General features: G+C 37.6%; 1 protein-coding gene across 6 annotated transcripts in view; it reads right to left on the bottom strand.

Annotated features, from left to right (window-relative positions):
- The window catches only part of SYNE2 (spectrin repeat containing nuclear envelope protein 2), a 330,191-nt gene that overhangs the window by 115,323 nt on the left and 202,490 nt on the right, over positions 1 to 12,378 (bottom strand). For all 6 annotated transcript variants that reach the window (XM_049706356.1, XM_049706357.1, XM_049706358.1 and 3 more), the window contains 4 exons: positions 7,535 to 7,720; positions 5,760 to 5,882; positions 4,343 to 4,525; positions 1,900 to 2,031 (listed from right to left, as the gene is read on the bottom strand). In XM_049706356.1, the coding sequence (XP_049562313.1) occupies positions 1,900 to 2,031; positions 4,343 to 4,525; positions 5,760 to 5,882; positions 7,535 to 7,720 (624 nt within the window). The remainder of the gene's footprint in view (positions 1 to 1,899; positions 2,032 to 4,342; positions 4,526 to 5,759; positions 5,883 to 7,534; positions 7,721 to 12,378) is intronic.

Here is a 12,378-nt window from a genome sequence, read left to right as displayed (position 1 = left end):
TGGAGGATTTACATGACTAGTCAAATAGTATTTTCCAAATGATCAAACATGATGTTATAAAATCATGCATGGTTGGAGATCCATTCCAAGTACAAGACAGACCAATGGATTTTAGTGTAAGAGTATGAAAAGTTCACTGACATGGCTTCAAATTCCATTTAACAATGAACCTCTGAGTAATTCTACTTGTTGGAGTTTAGTGTAGTTTCAAAGAATGTCCACAATTATTCAAAAGGGTTATTAAAATAGTTCTCTCTTTTCCATGTACATGTCTTTGAGAGGTTAGATTCTCTTTATATACTTCAAAGAAAATGACATACCTCAATAGATTGAATGCAGAAGAAGATGAGAATCTAGCTGTCTCCTAGTAAGCCAGACTAATGAGATTTGCAAAAATGTAAAACATTGTCACTCTTCTCACTACATTTTACATTTCTGAGTTTTAATATAAACACAAGCTCTTTGGGGTCCTTTAATTTTTTTTTTTAATTTTATTTTGTGGACCTCAGAAACACAGAATTAGATCATACTCCCTGCTTCACAACTTGTTTCCATCATTGTCCATGCATGGTATGCTCTTTTTTTTAATAATTTCTTTTTTAAAAAAATTTATTTATTTATTTATTTATTTTTGGTAGTGTTGGGTCTTTGTTGCTGCATGTGGGCTTTCTCTAGTTGTGGTTAGTGGGGACTACTCTTCAATGTGTGTGCAGGCTTCTCAGTGCGGTGGCTTCTGTTGTTGCAGAGCATGGGCTCTAGGCGCACGGGCTTCAGTAGTGTGGCAGTGGGCTCAGTAGTTGTGGCTTGCTGGCTCTAGAGCGCAGGCTCAATAGTTGTGGTGCACAGGCTTAGCTGCTCCGCGGCACGTGGGATCTTCCCGGACCAGGGATCGAACCTGTGTCCCCTGCATTGGCAGGCGGATTCTTAACCACTGCACCACCAGGGAAGTCCCTGGTCTTAAATTTTTTAACGTAAAGGGAAATTTGACACTTTTACAATACTGAATCTTTAATACCCTGAGTCTGCCTTATTGAGTCCACCACTTAATAGCTGTCTGTCATCTTGAACCCCTCTGTACTTCACTTCAGACATTAAGAAATTTGCCCTACATCTCACAGCTAGAAAGTGGTGTAACGAGGCTTTGAACACCATAGCAATTGCGTGCCTACATCAACTTGATGGCAATAGAGAGTTAACATGCAAACCATTGTAACTGGAAAGGGAAATTTGACACTTTTACAATACTGAAATTTGACACTTTTACAATACTGAATCTTTAATACCCTGAGTCTGCCTTATTGAGTCCACCACTTAATAGCTGTCTGTCATCTTGAACCCCTCTGTACTTCACTTCAGACATTAAGAAATTTGCCCTACATCTCACAGCTAGAAAGTGGTGTAACGAGGCTTTGAACACCATAGCAATTGCGTGCCTACATCAACTTGATGGCAATAGAGAGTTAACATGCAAACCATTGTAACTGGGTCCACAGGACATTGTTAATTAGGGCATATGGAGAGACTGCTTAGCATACGGAACTCTTTATTACAACAGCATTCAGTCTTTACTTCTAAAGCCCAGCCTGCCTGACCCCTATGCCAGAAAGCTAGCTGGAAAGCCAGGTTGTCCAAATACCATGTGTTATATCAGCCTCTTTGCTACCAGCCAGAATGCACCAAGTTGAGGCTAAAGACACTTGAAGAGACTTCCATTATGATAATTATATAATAACCTATTTTATGTAATAGGAATGAAAAGTAAATACACACATAAAATACCTTCAGTTGAAAGACAGAAGTAGGAAATACACTGTATCATCAAAAAGGGCTTGTAGACACCAACAGCTTAGAAAGTGATTGTTGAATAAACTGCTGGAAAAATGAATGAAAGAAATATACCTGTACTTGTGGCAGGTTGGCAGCTCCGTCTGGTGACATATGTTCATGGGAGAATTCAGCTGAATAATTATTTAAGATGTGTTTCAATTTTTCTATTTCTTCATCGCATTCATTTGTCTGTTTTATGACTATCTATAAAATAACCCCCCCAAAAGAAGATCAATGGGCTACTTCCAATGTCTATCTCCATCACAAACTCCAATCAATTATATCAATACACAACCATACAGATTCCAATAGGAAATGGTAGCCTCAATACAGAGAACAACATTTGCAAAGCTGGCACCTGACCTTCTTGCTCCACTTAGATGCTAGAGCACCTTGGGTTCAAGTTTAATTAGACATACGTTTGTTCTTAAGTATTCCCAGTCTAACGGGCTTATCCTGGGAAGCATTTTATAGCATGTTAACATAAAGTTGCTAAGTTTATGACATTACTGATATGTCACATACGCCATTTTAATACATATTCCTTGCGGGGTTTTCAATACACAGAAAGGTGACAATCCTGATTCAGAATGGAAAGGGCATGTGATTTGAGAAATGATGGGTTTTCCTGGTCCAGACACATCCTCACCTGGTACCCCTTGGGATCTGTGATATACATTTTATGGTAAGAGGTTGAGGTTTGAGAGCAGTCTGAGTTTGCAGAATAAGGCAAAACCAGAACAATACCTGGAATCTAGTGTTAAGGGAATAGTAGAGCTTGAACCTACTACCTGTGTGCTAAATGATATGATCAAAGTGTGATGAAAGATAATGGACTTCAAAAGAAAATCTAGATATTTCCTTGTGTGCTTCACAATGAAACAAAATGCCTTTTGAAACTACAAAGTTTCTGGCCAACACAGAATTCTTCCTTGTATTTTCTTTAATATTTAACTATAATTTTAGCTGCAGTCTGGAAATCAATAACTATGTTTGCTGCACACACCTGTTCCCCAGCACTCAGTAATGAGCTAAATCCCATTACTCCCCACAAAAGTAATTTGTCTTATTTTCCACAATGAGAGCACTTACAATTATCTAACACAGAAATGAAATGTACCATATTCTAATGATTTTCATTACCACTGGCTTACTTAGCTTTGAAATACCTGAGATGACATCTGATTTCCACTAACACAATAAGATGGAAAATTTTAGCAGCACAGTTTGATATCTAACTTGGCACAAAACCTAATTTCCTCTTCTACGGCTCCCCCTTCCATCTTGTGAAGGAGTCACTTTAAAGCATAGTTAGGACTGTTATTTTCTTTTTCTGACCAGGAGACCAATAAAGCACAAAAAGATTAAAAGTAACAGATCAAATTTTCTTTGTTTTCTTCTCTTTATATTATTAAAAAAATAGTACATTGAGTGCCAGATCTTTTTTCTCCCTGTGGGTGTTAGGAAATGATGTCAGCTGATCAGTAGCCAGGCCAGAGAGACTACATGAGCTAACACTCAAACCAGAGATTACAATATCCTCAAATCTTAGGAGAACAGAGTGACCACCAAATGTGAATGAAATTTAAGAGGGAGAAAGAGATAGCAATTCTCTTCTTATAACCAGGGGATGGATGGGAAGAAGGAAAAATAACCTTTCCTCTTACCCTGACACACTTAATCAAGAAAAGTAGGCAGGAGGGGGTGTCTACCAAGAGGGCTGAAAAGTCTGTGGCTCTTTCAGCAACTTTCTTTTCCTGTAGGAGTGGTTGTTGATATAGCAATACTAACCAAAGTAAAATGTAATTTCTATCTAATGATAATTCCTGCCTTGAGACAGGAGATCAATCAGAAGAATTTAAAAAAGCCCTCAGGGAGAGGCTAGAAGATGTCATCAGTTAGAAGGAAGAGACCTCGATATGAAGAATAATACTAGGGTCTAGAAACTCAAATTCTTTTCTTATCTGTACACAAATTAACCTCAACATACGTTCACTCTGGTCTTTCAGAAAGTCATCTGACCTTTGGACACTAGTCTCCTAATGTGTAAAAATAAAAATGGCAAAGTGTCTACCCTACCTGTATTGTGTTGGTAATAAATTGAAATGATTAATAGGAAAGCAACTGAGAGGTGTAAAGACATTATTGTGGGTCTGTCAGTCTCATGAGACTGCAAATGCACGGTTCAGGTTGAATCTCTTCCCACAGCATTTTACCCATGTAGATCTTCAATAATTAAAGAATGGAATGAAATAGAACAAAACTAGACTTTAATGTCTTCAACCAGAACAAGAATAAGAGCTGAGAAAAATCACTTTAACCTCATTTGAGCAACAAGATACTCTCATATCAAATGCCACCTCCTGGATAATAATACTGGAAGAGACCAAAAAGAATCAACACAGGCAGCATCTTATTGTCATGGGAATTTGACCCGCCCAACCATTAAAACAACACCAGCTTTTGCTGAATATTTTCATGCAATGAGTTGGCTGTCATCACAAAAACCACTCACCTTTAATAACTCATTTTGTTCCTGAGTCACATTTTCCAACAGTTTTACATCTTGTAAAAGCTGATCTGTCCGCTGAAACACAGGCAGAGGCTTCATTCCTGTCTGGGGTAACCTCAGTTCCACTCGGTAAGACACGATTTCAGCAATGGTTTTCTTCATGGGATGTATATTTTCCAGTATGACCTTAGACAAACATGGTACACAAGTGAAAAAAAAAAGGCCACTCCTAAATCTATTCAAAATCAAACTTTAGTCTTTATAGTTTTGAGATTTAAAACAGTGTCTTAGCTCAGGTTGAAAAGAACTAATATATTACTTGTGATCTGGCAGTTAGATAAGGTCTCAGGAAAGAATGCCTGGGCCAAGAGTACCCTCCCAGCATTACGTGATGCCTTTGGACAACCCTTTCCTTCTTTCTCTCCCTCCCACCTCTCTCTGTAGAGCTGTTATGTGCTTCGTGTGTTGTGACCAGGCAGTAAGCTGTGGAAGGGCAGGTACTGCCTCTTATTAACTTTCACAGCAACTGCACGCAGCACAGGGCTTCCCACATAATAGACCCTCAAAAAATGCTTATTGAATCGAACGGAACTGTCCTGCCAAATTTCCTAAGTCCCAAAACTGCACTTCTATTTTGTTTTAATGACATCTGATCCATAGATATCTGGATTTACATAATGAATAAATTAGGAGAGAGTATTCACTTTACTGAGTACTTCATATGTATTATTTCACTTAATCTTCACAACCACCCTAGGAGGTAGATATCATAACCTCCCTTTCACAGGTAAGGAAATTGGGTTCACAGAAGTTAGAAGACCCAGGTGAGGGCACACTGTAAGAGGCAGGGTCAGGATTAGAACCCAGGGCTGCCTGATCCCAAAGCCCATGCTCTTAACTGGTAGGCTGAGGGGGAAGCAACATCTGTATGCTGTTTAGTATGTCCCAGCTCCTGTGCTAGGGGCTCCATATACATTATAATTGTCCAACATAATCACCACAATACCAATGTACAGATATGAAAGCAAATCCAAGAAATGTTAACCAATCTCTCAAAGGCACACAGCCAGTAAGCAGGGCAGTTGGGGCTGGAACCCAGTTCTTCTGACTTGGAGGCTTAAGTGCTTAGACTATTAAACAAACACCTGGGTTTGACTTGAAGGAAAAACTACCAAACCTCGAAGTTTTAGGAAGAAATTAAATGAAAAAATAACCTATAGGAAAGTGACAGATACATAGATAGCACTAGAAATATGATTTAAAATATGATATTTATAGTCATTCATATCTATTTCCCAACTTTACTTTGCTCTTACTTTAGCAAAATTAAACACTTTTTATCACATCATATTATTACACATTTTAAAATAGGCAGAGTAAGTATTAAGAGAAAATATTTTTGATACTGATCCATGCTTACCTCCCCATGCTTAAGATGCTCTTCAGGTGGAAAATCAAACATTTCTTTTGATAGCAGGGTAGCTTTGATTTTTGAAACTCTTTTCTCCATTGATTTTACTTCCGTTTCAATGGCAACCACATCCTAGAATTTCAGAAACAAAAAAAACACACTCATGCAGTATATGTTATATGTTAATAATCTTTCTAAAACACAATTTACTGCCATTTACTCTATTCTCATATTTAACCAAAATATGTTTGCCACTTATATCACTTCAAAACTAACCAAGTGCTACACAGATAACGTGGACCGTTTTCAATCAAAATGTTGTTCTGTTAGTAATAGCATACCACAATACAAAGCATTGCTTATACTTACTGAGTTGAAAGATCCTCATGGGGCCAATTTTCAATTGTTTATGCTATGAGAACAAAAGTAGTATGCATCTGAACAAATTTTAAGTAAATTCTCAAATATCTACAAACTCTTTAGATTTATCTTTGGAGTGTCTTTAAACACTTGAATACAAGTGGGTCGACGCTGAAAAAATTCTCACTACTTTAAGTAAAACGGTAAAGTCACCCTTGGGAAACAAACACACAAGGAGCTGGAAAATTGACAGATTTTGGTGCCAATTCCCTAACAAACTTTTGCCGTGTGGAGAGTCACTAAATTACCTTATAACCTACTCAGATTAATATGAACAACAGATCATTTATCCAGTGGCTATTCTCCCATCAGTGTCAACTTCTAGAAAGTGGCCAAGAAACTTAAAGTGAAAATGCTGCAATTTGTGCTCTCAAACCTACATATTTATGAATATGTGCTATAAAACCTACATACTGAAGTCCACTCACACTGTAAGAGGGCCTTCAGACCTTTAGAGCTTTATGGAGATAAACTGAAGCAAAAATAATGCAGGGAATAGGAGAAACTACATAGAAATCATCAAAGGATTTCAAATTATCACAACTTGGAACCATTCAACATAGGACAAACATAACTTCACATAAGCAAATGAAGCAGTAATTATAGTAATTTACCTTCATATTATGAAACATTCAGTTATATTGAAATTATTTTCTATACCATATGTTTAAGAAAATACATAAATATATACAATGTATTTTATGGTAATTTCCATGAAAAGTTGTAGAAGCATTTAACAATTTTGGAATAAGCTTCAATAACCAAGAATATTTAATAAGTATGATTCTCTGAACTTACATAAGTGTGGTGCAGGGAATGTAAGTGAGAAATAAAAGGTAAATTATTAAGACTAACTGCATCTGCCTTTGCTGTGTGACTCCATCCTTAAATAAATGCTTCACAGGTTTCGAGCCAAAATAAATAAAATTATTTAAAAATCCAGTGGCTGGGGCTTCCCTGGTGGCGCAGTGGTTGAGAGTCCGCCTGCCGATGCAGGGCACATGGGTTCGTGCCCCGGTCCGGGAAGATCCCACATGCCGCAGAGCAGCTGGGCCCGTGAACCATGGCCACTGAGCCTGCGCGTCCGGAGCCTGTGCTCCGCAACGGGAGAGGCCACAACAGTGAGAGGCCCGCGTACCGCAAAAAAAAAAAAATAGACCACTTCTGGACTGAGAATGGGGATATGATTTTTTGTTGTAGTTGCACTATAGGGTACAAAGTAAAATGTAATTCAAGAAATAACATAAATGAAAAATGTACCAGATCAATGTGTCTTCATAGAACTGATTAGTAGTATAACTCTAATTTACTAAATGAAATATAAATTTAAAATAAGAAGTCACATCATTATAGTGCTAACTTACATCAGCCATTTGTTGAATCTGTGGAAGGCTTTCTATGATTTTTTGTCGTAAAGCTACTATTTGATGACTTAACTCTTGTATAGGCTGTGCTAAAGTATCTGTTTCAAAAATTATTGACAAGCCTTCTAGATCCATGAAAATTGAATGCAAAAGATTGTGCTTCTGTTCTGAATCTTCCAAAGCCATCTAGATAATGGGAAACATGAAAAAAGAGAAACATCAAGATACTGGAAAAAGTTGATTGAAATTGTATCAGAGAGAATTCTATAACTATGTATGGTGACGGACGGTAACTAGACTTAATGTGGGTGATCATTTTCCAATACATACAAATATTGAATCATTCTGTTGTACACCTGAAACTAATAAATGTTGTATGTGAATTATACCTTAATTTAAAAAATTAAATCAGAGAAAATTTGAATTTGTCTCAACATTTCATACTCCTGTTCATTCCCAATTTCATAATAAAACATTGAACATTCTCTCTTGTCAATGGCAGTATATGACTATAGAATGTCTACCCCATTTTGGTGGGCTTGCAGCAGCTATTTTACACCAAGTAGCCCTGCTCCTCCAGCCATTGTTAACAGAATCAGAAACACTTGACCTATAAGTTCATCCCTCTATAATTTGGAATTAGGGTCAAGAAAGCCATTCATATATGTATCGCTGATTCACTTTGTTATAAAGCAGAAACTAGCACACTATTGTAAAACAATTATACTCCAATAAAGATGTTAAAAAAAAAAGCCATCCAATTGGCTGGACTTGTAATTTTGGGAAATGGGTTTGACAGAAATAGATAAGTGAAGTGGGGATGGGAAACGAAGAGGCAGTCCTGGTGCCAGTGTCCTCCTTGGCCTTACTATCTGGAGCCACTGACTTCCATGAAACACCCCTATAGCTTGAGTTGACTTGAATAACTTGATACCAAAAGAGCTCTATCTGATAAAACCAAATATAAGTGGAAAACATCCATTTTTAGAATTCCTTAGACATTCTTCCTTAGAATTTTTCTTTTGTTCCTTTAATGATTATAATTATTAACTTTCAAACTTAAGATTTCAAAATATCTCAGCCACCTATTGGAAATATTCAACCTGCTAATGTAGTCTTCAGGTAATCCCATAAAAAATAACTGTTATGAAAAAGAACATTTACTTATGCAACCAGACTTCTAGTCACAAGTCCCCAAAATTAATCAGGTTATTCAGAATTTCATATTGACCTTATTCCAAATCCTAGCAGGAGAAAACTTGAAAGGAAAACAAAACTTAAAACCAATGCTTTTTCCAATAATACTATTTACAATAGCATCAAAAAACCATAAAACGCTCAGGAATAAATTTAACAATTTACATTAAAGAGAAATTAAAGAGGACCAAAATAAATAGAGAGATACATCCTGTTCCTGGATGGGAACAGCCAATATGGTTAAGAGGTAAATTCTTGCCAAACTGATCTGGATTTAATGCCCTCCCAAAATTTAAACAGACCTCTGCATAGATATTGACAAGATGATTCTAAAACTTACATGGAAATGCAAAAGATCCAGATTAGCCAAAACAAATTTGAAAAAGAACAAAGGACTAAGTTGTAGAATTTATACTACCTGATTTCAAGATTTACTATAAAGCTGTAGCAATTAAGACTGTGTCATATTGGTAAAAGAATAGACACATAGATCAATAGAACAGAAGAGACAGTCCAGAAACAGACCCACATATATGAGAGGTCAATTGATTTTAACAAAGCACCAAAGTAATTCAATAGTGAGTCTTTTCAAAACATAGATAATCCCATAGAAAAAAAATGAACCTTGATTCTTGCTTCATACCATATACAAAAATTAACTTTATTTATTTTTTAACATCTTTATTGGAGTATAATAGCTTTACAATGGTGTGTTAGTTTCTGCTTTATAACAAAGTGAATCATCTATACATATACATATATCCCCATATCTCCTCCCTCTTGCGTCTCCCTACCCTATCCCTCTAGGTGGTCACAAAGCACTGAGCTGATCTCCCTGTGCTATGCGGCTGTTTCCCACTAGCTATCTATTTTACATTTGGTAGTATATATAAGTCCATGGATTACAGACCTACAAGTAAGAGTTAAAACTATAAAACTTCTAGAAGATAAGAGGAAATCCTTGTGACCCTGGGTTAGATAAAGATTTCTTAGATACAACACAAAAGAATAATCTATAAAAGAAAAATATTGATAAATTAGACCTCCTCAAATTAATAACATTTGCTCTTTGAAAGACAATATTAAGAGAATGAAAAGACAAGCCACAAACTAGGAGAAAATATTTGTAAATCACATATGTGACAAAGGATTTTAGAATATTATATAAATAATGTTTATAATTCAATAATAAAAAGACAAATAACCCAATTAAAAAATAGGCGGGCTTCCCTGGTGGCGCAGTGGTTGAGAGTCCGCCTGCCGATGCAGGGGACACGGGTTCGTGCCCTGGTCTGGGAAGATCCCACATGCTGCGGAGCGGCTGGGCCCGTGAGCCATGGCCGCTGAGCCTGCGCGTCCGGAGCCTGTGCTCCGCAATGGGAGAGACCACGACAGTGAGAGGCAACAGCCATGTGAATGAGCCTGGAAGTGCATCCTGTCTCTTCCTTCACCCAAACTACGCCTTCAGATGAGATCACAGCCTTGGCTGACACCTTGACTGCATTCTCATGAGAGACCTTGAGCCAGAACCACTCAGGTAAGCCATGCCTGGATTCCATAATTCTTGTTTTAAGCTGTTAACTTCAGGAGTGATGTGTTACAACGCAATAGATATAGAATACATAGCCCCAAACTTGAAATAACCCAAATGTCTATTAACTGGTGAAGGAATAAACATATTGCATATTTCCACAAATGGAATACTATTTAGCAGTCAAAAGAATAAACTACCTATAAATGGAACAACCTGAATGAATCTCGAAAACATTAAGCTAAGTAAAAGAAGTCAGGTCCAAAAGACTGTATGATTCTATTCATTGGATAATGTAGAGAAGACAAAACTATAGGAATAGAAACCAATGAGTGATTACATAGAGCTGAACATAGGTAAAAGGATACTGACTGCAAAGGAGCACAAAGAAACTTTTTGGGGTGATGGAAATGGTCTTTATGTATTGATGGTGGTAGTGGTTACACAACTGGATACCCTTATCAAAACTTACCTAGCTGTACACTTAGGTGTTTTTTACTACCTGTAAATTATACCTTAATGAAGTTGATTTAAAGAACAAGTTGTTTTCCTATTTTCTACAATGACAATTTCTGTTTCAGTGAGTCTTCATTACAACAGTAGACTTCATGGAATCATCTTTAGGTTACGAAAACCTAATTTAACCAATGCAATCGAGGTGGAAGGTTATAGTGCGATTAAAACAGACTTTTAAACCTTAGTTGAGAGTTTTGACACTTCTTTAAGTCATTTTAAAAATCAATACCAGGTAATGTTAGAAAAATGGTAAAGGGTGCCCTAAAGTAGGACAACTATTTGCAAAATAGGAGCAAAGTGGGGTATTCACATGGGACTAGTTATTTATGACTTATTTCCCATTGGAAGATTTATTAGAATACATTCTGTGGACATCAGCCTGCATATCCCCTTGTCCCTACTTCCTCCAGCTAATAACCTAAGTTCTACTCAGTTCCATGTAAACAAAGGTCGGCAAAGGAGGGTGTCCTGAACAGTTTGAGAGATACTTCTACACTTTTACATTTGTGTCAGAAGAAGGCAGTAAAACTTCAGCTGTTTCTGCATATGTTCATTCTTGTACAGTTTTTAAAAAACTCCTAATAAGCATTTGAGGAAAAAAAAGCATCATCCCTCTCTTCTGTCTGCAAACTTCTTGAAAATGATGAAAGACACAGGTGATTTAAAATAAAAAGATGACATGCTTTGGGGATGTGGAAAGTCAACCCAAGAGGTGGGGGCAGAAATCACAGGCAAGGGGAAGAAAAGAAACAGGTAGGTGAAAATGCAGTATCTTTACAACTGTTACCACAGGAAAAAACTGTGCCAAGAAGTCTCACAGGGGAGGTATGAAGTCACTTGTTACTTAGGGACACAGTGTGCTACTTTAAAGATATAAAAAAAAAAGAGTTGGATCGGTTTTGAGGTCTGATTACTCTAAAAATTGTTATAGGGGATTTCCCTGGTGGTGCAGTGGTTAAGAATCTGCCTGCCAATGCAGGGGACGCGGGTTCGATCCCTGGTCGGGGAAGATCTCATATGCCGCAGAGCAACTAAGCCCATGTGCCACAACTACTGAGCCCACGAGCCACAATTACTGAAGCCTGTGCACTCTAGGGCCCGCGTGCTGCAACTACTGAAGCCTGAGCGCCTAGAGCCCGTGCTCCGCAACAAGAGAAGCCACCGCAATAAGAAGCCCGCGCACCGCAACCAAGAGTAGCTCCAGCTTGCTGCAACTGGAGAAAGCCCGCAGGTAGCAACGAAGACCCAACGCAGCCCCCAAAATAAATAAATAAGCAAATGAATAAATAAATAAAATTGTTATACAATAAACCTTTTCCTAAGAGATTCTTTCTCATGGCTGAATAGTATGAGAGAAGGGAAATATGCCTTCACAATAAAATTTAAGCCAACATTCGGCATCCGGAAGATCTCTTGTAGTCACGGCCCTGAGTAGGAAAAGGCTTTCATTTGTCTTGCCTTTATAGGTTAGCATGGTGACACAGGGCACCTGTGGAGCAACAGGAAGGACAGGAAATTTGGAATCATGGCATGCTAGAACCAGAAGGAATGACAGATTAGTTTTCTAATGCTGTGTAACTAATTACCACAAACTTAGCAG

Source organism: Orcinus orca, chromosome 2 (assembly GCF_937001465.1).
Source record: "Orcinus orca chromosome 2, mOrcOrc1.1, whole genome shotgun sequence".
In the NCBI taxonomy this organism is placed as follows: Eukaryota; Metazoa; Chordata; class Mammalia; order Artiodactyla; family Delphinidae; genus Orcinus; species Orcinus orca.
This window is presented reverse-complemented; position numbering and strand designations above follow the sequence as displayed.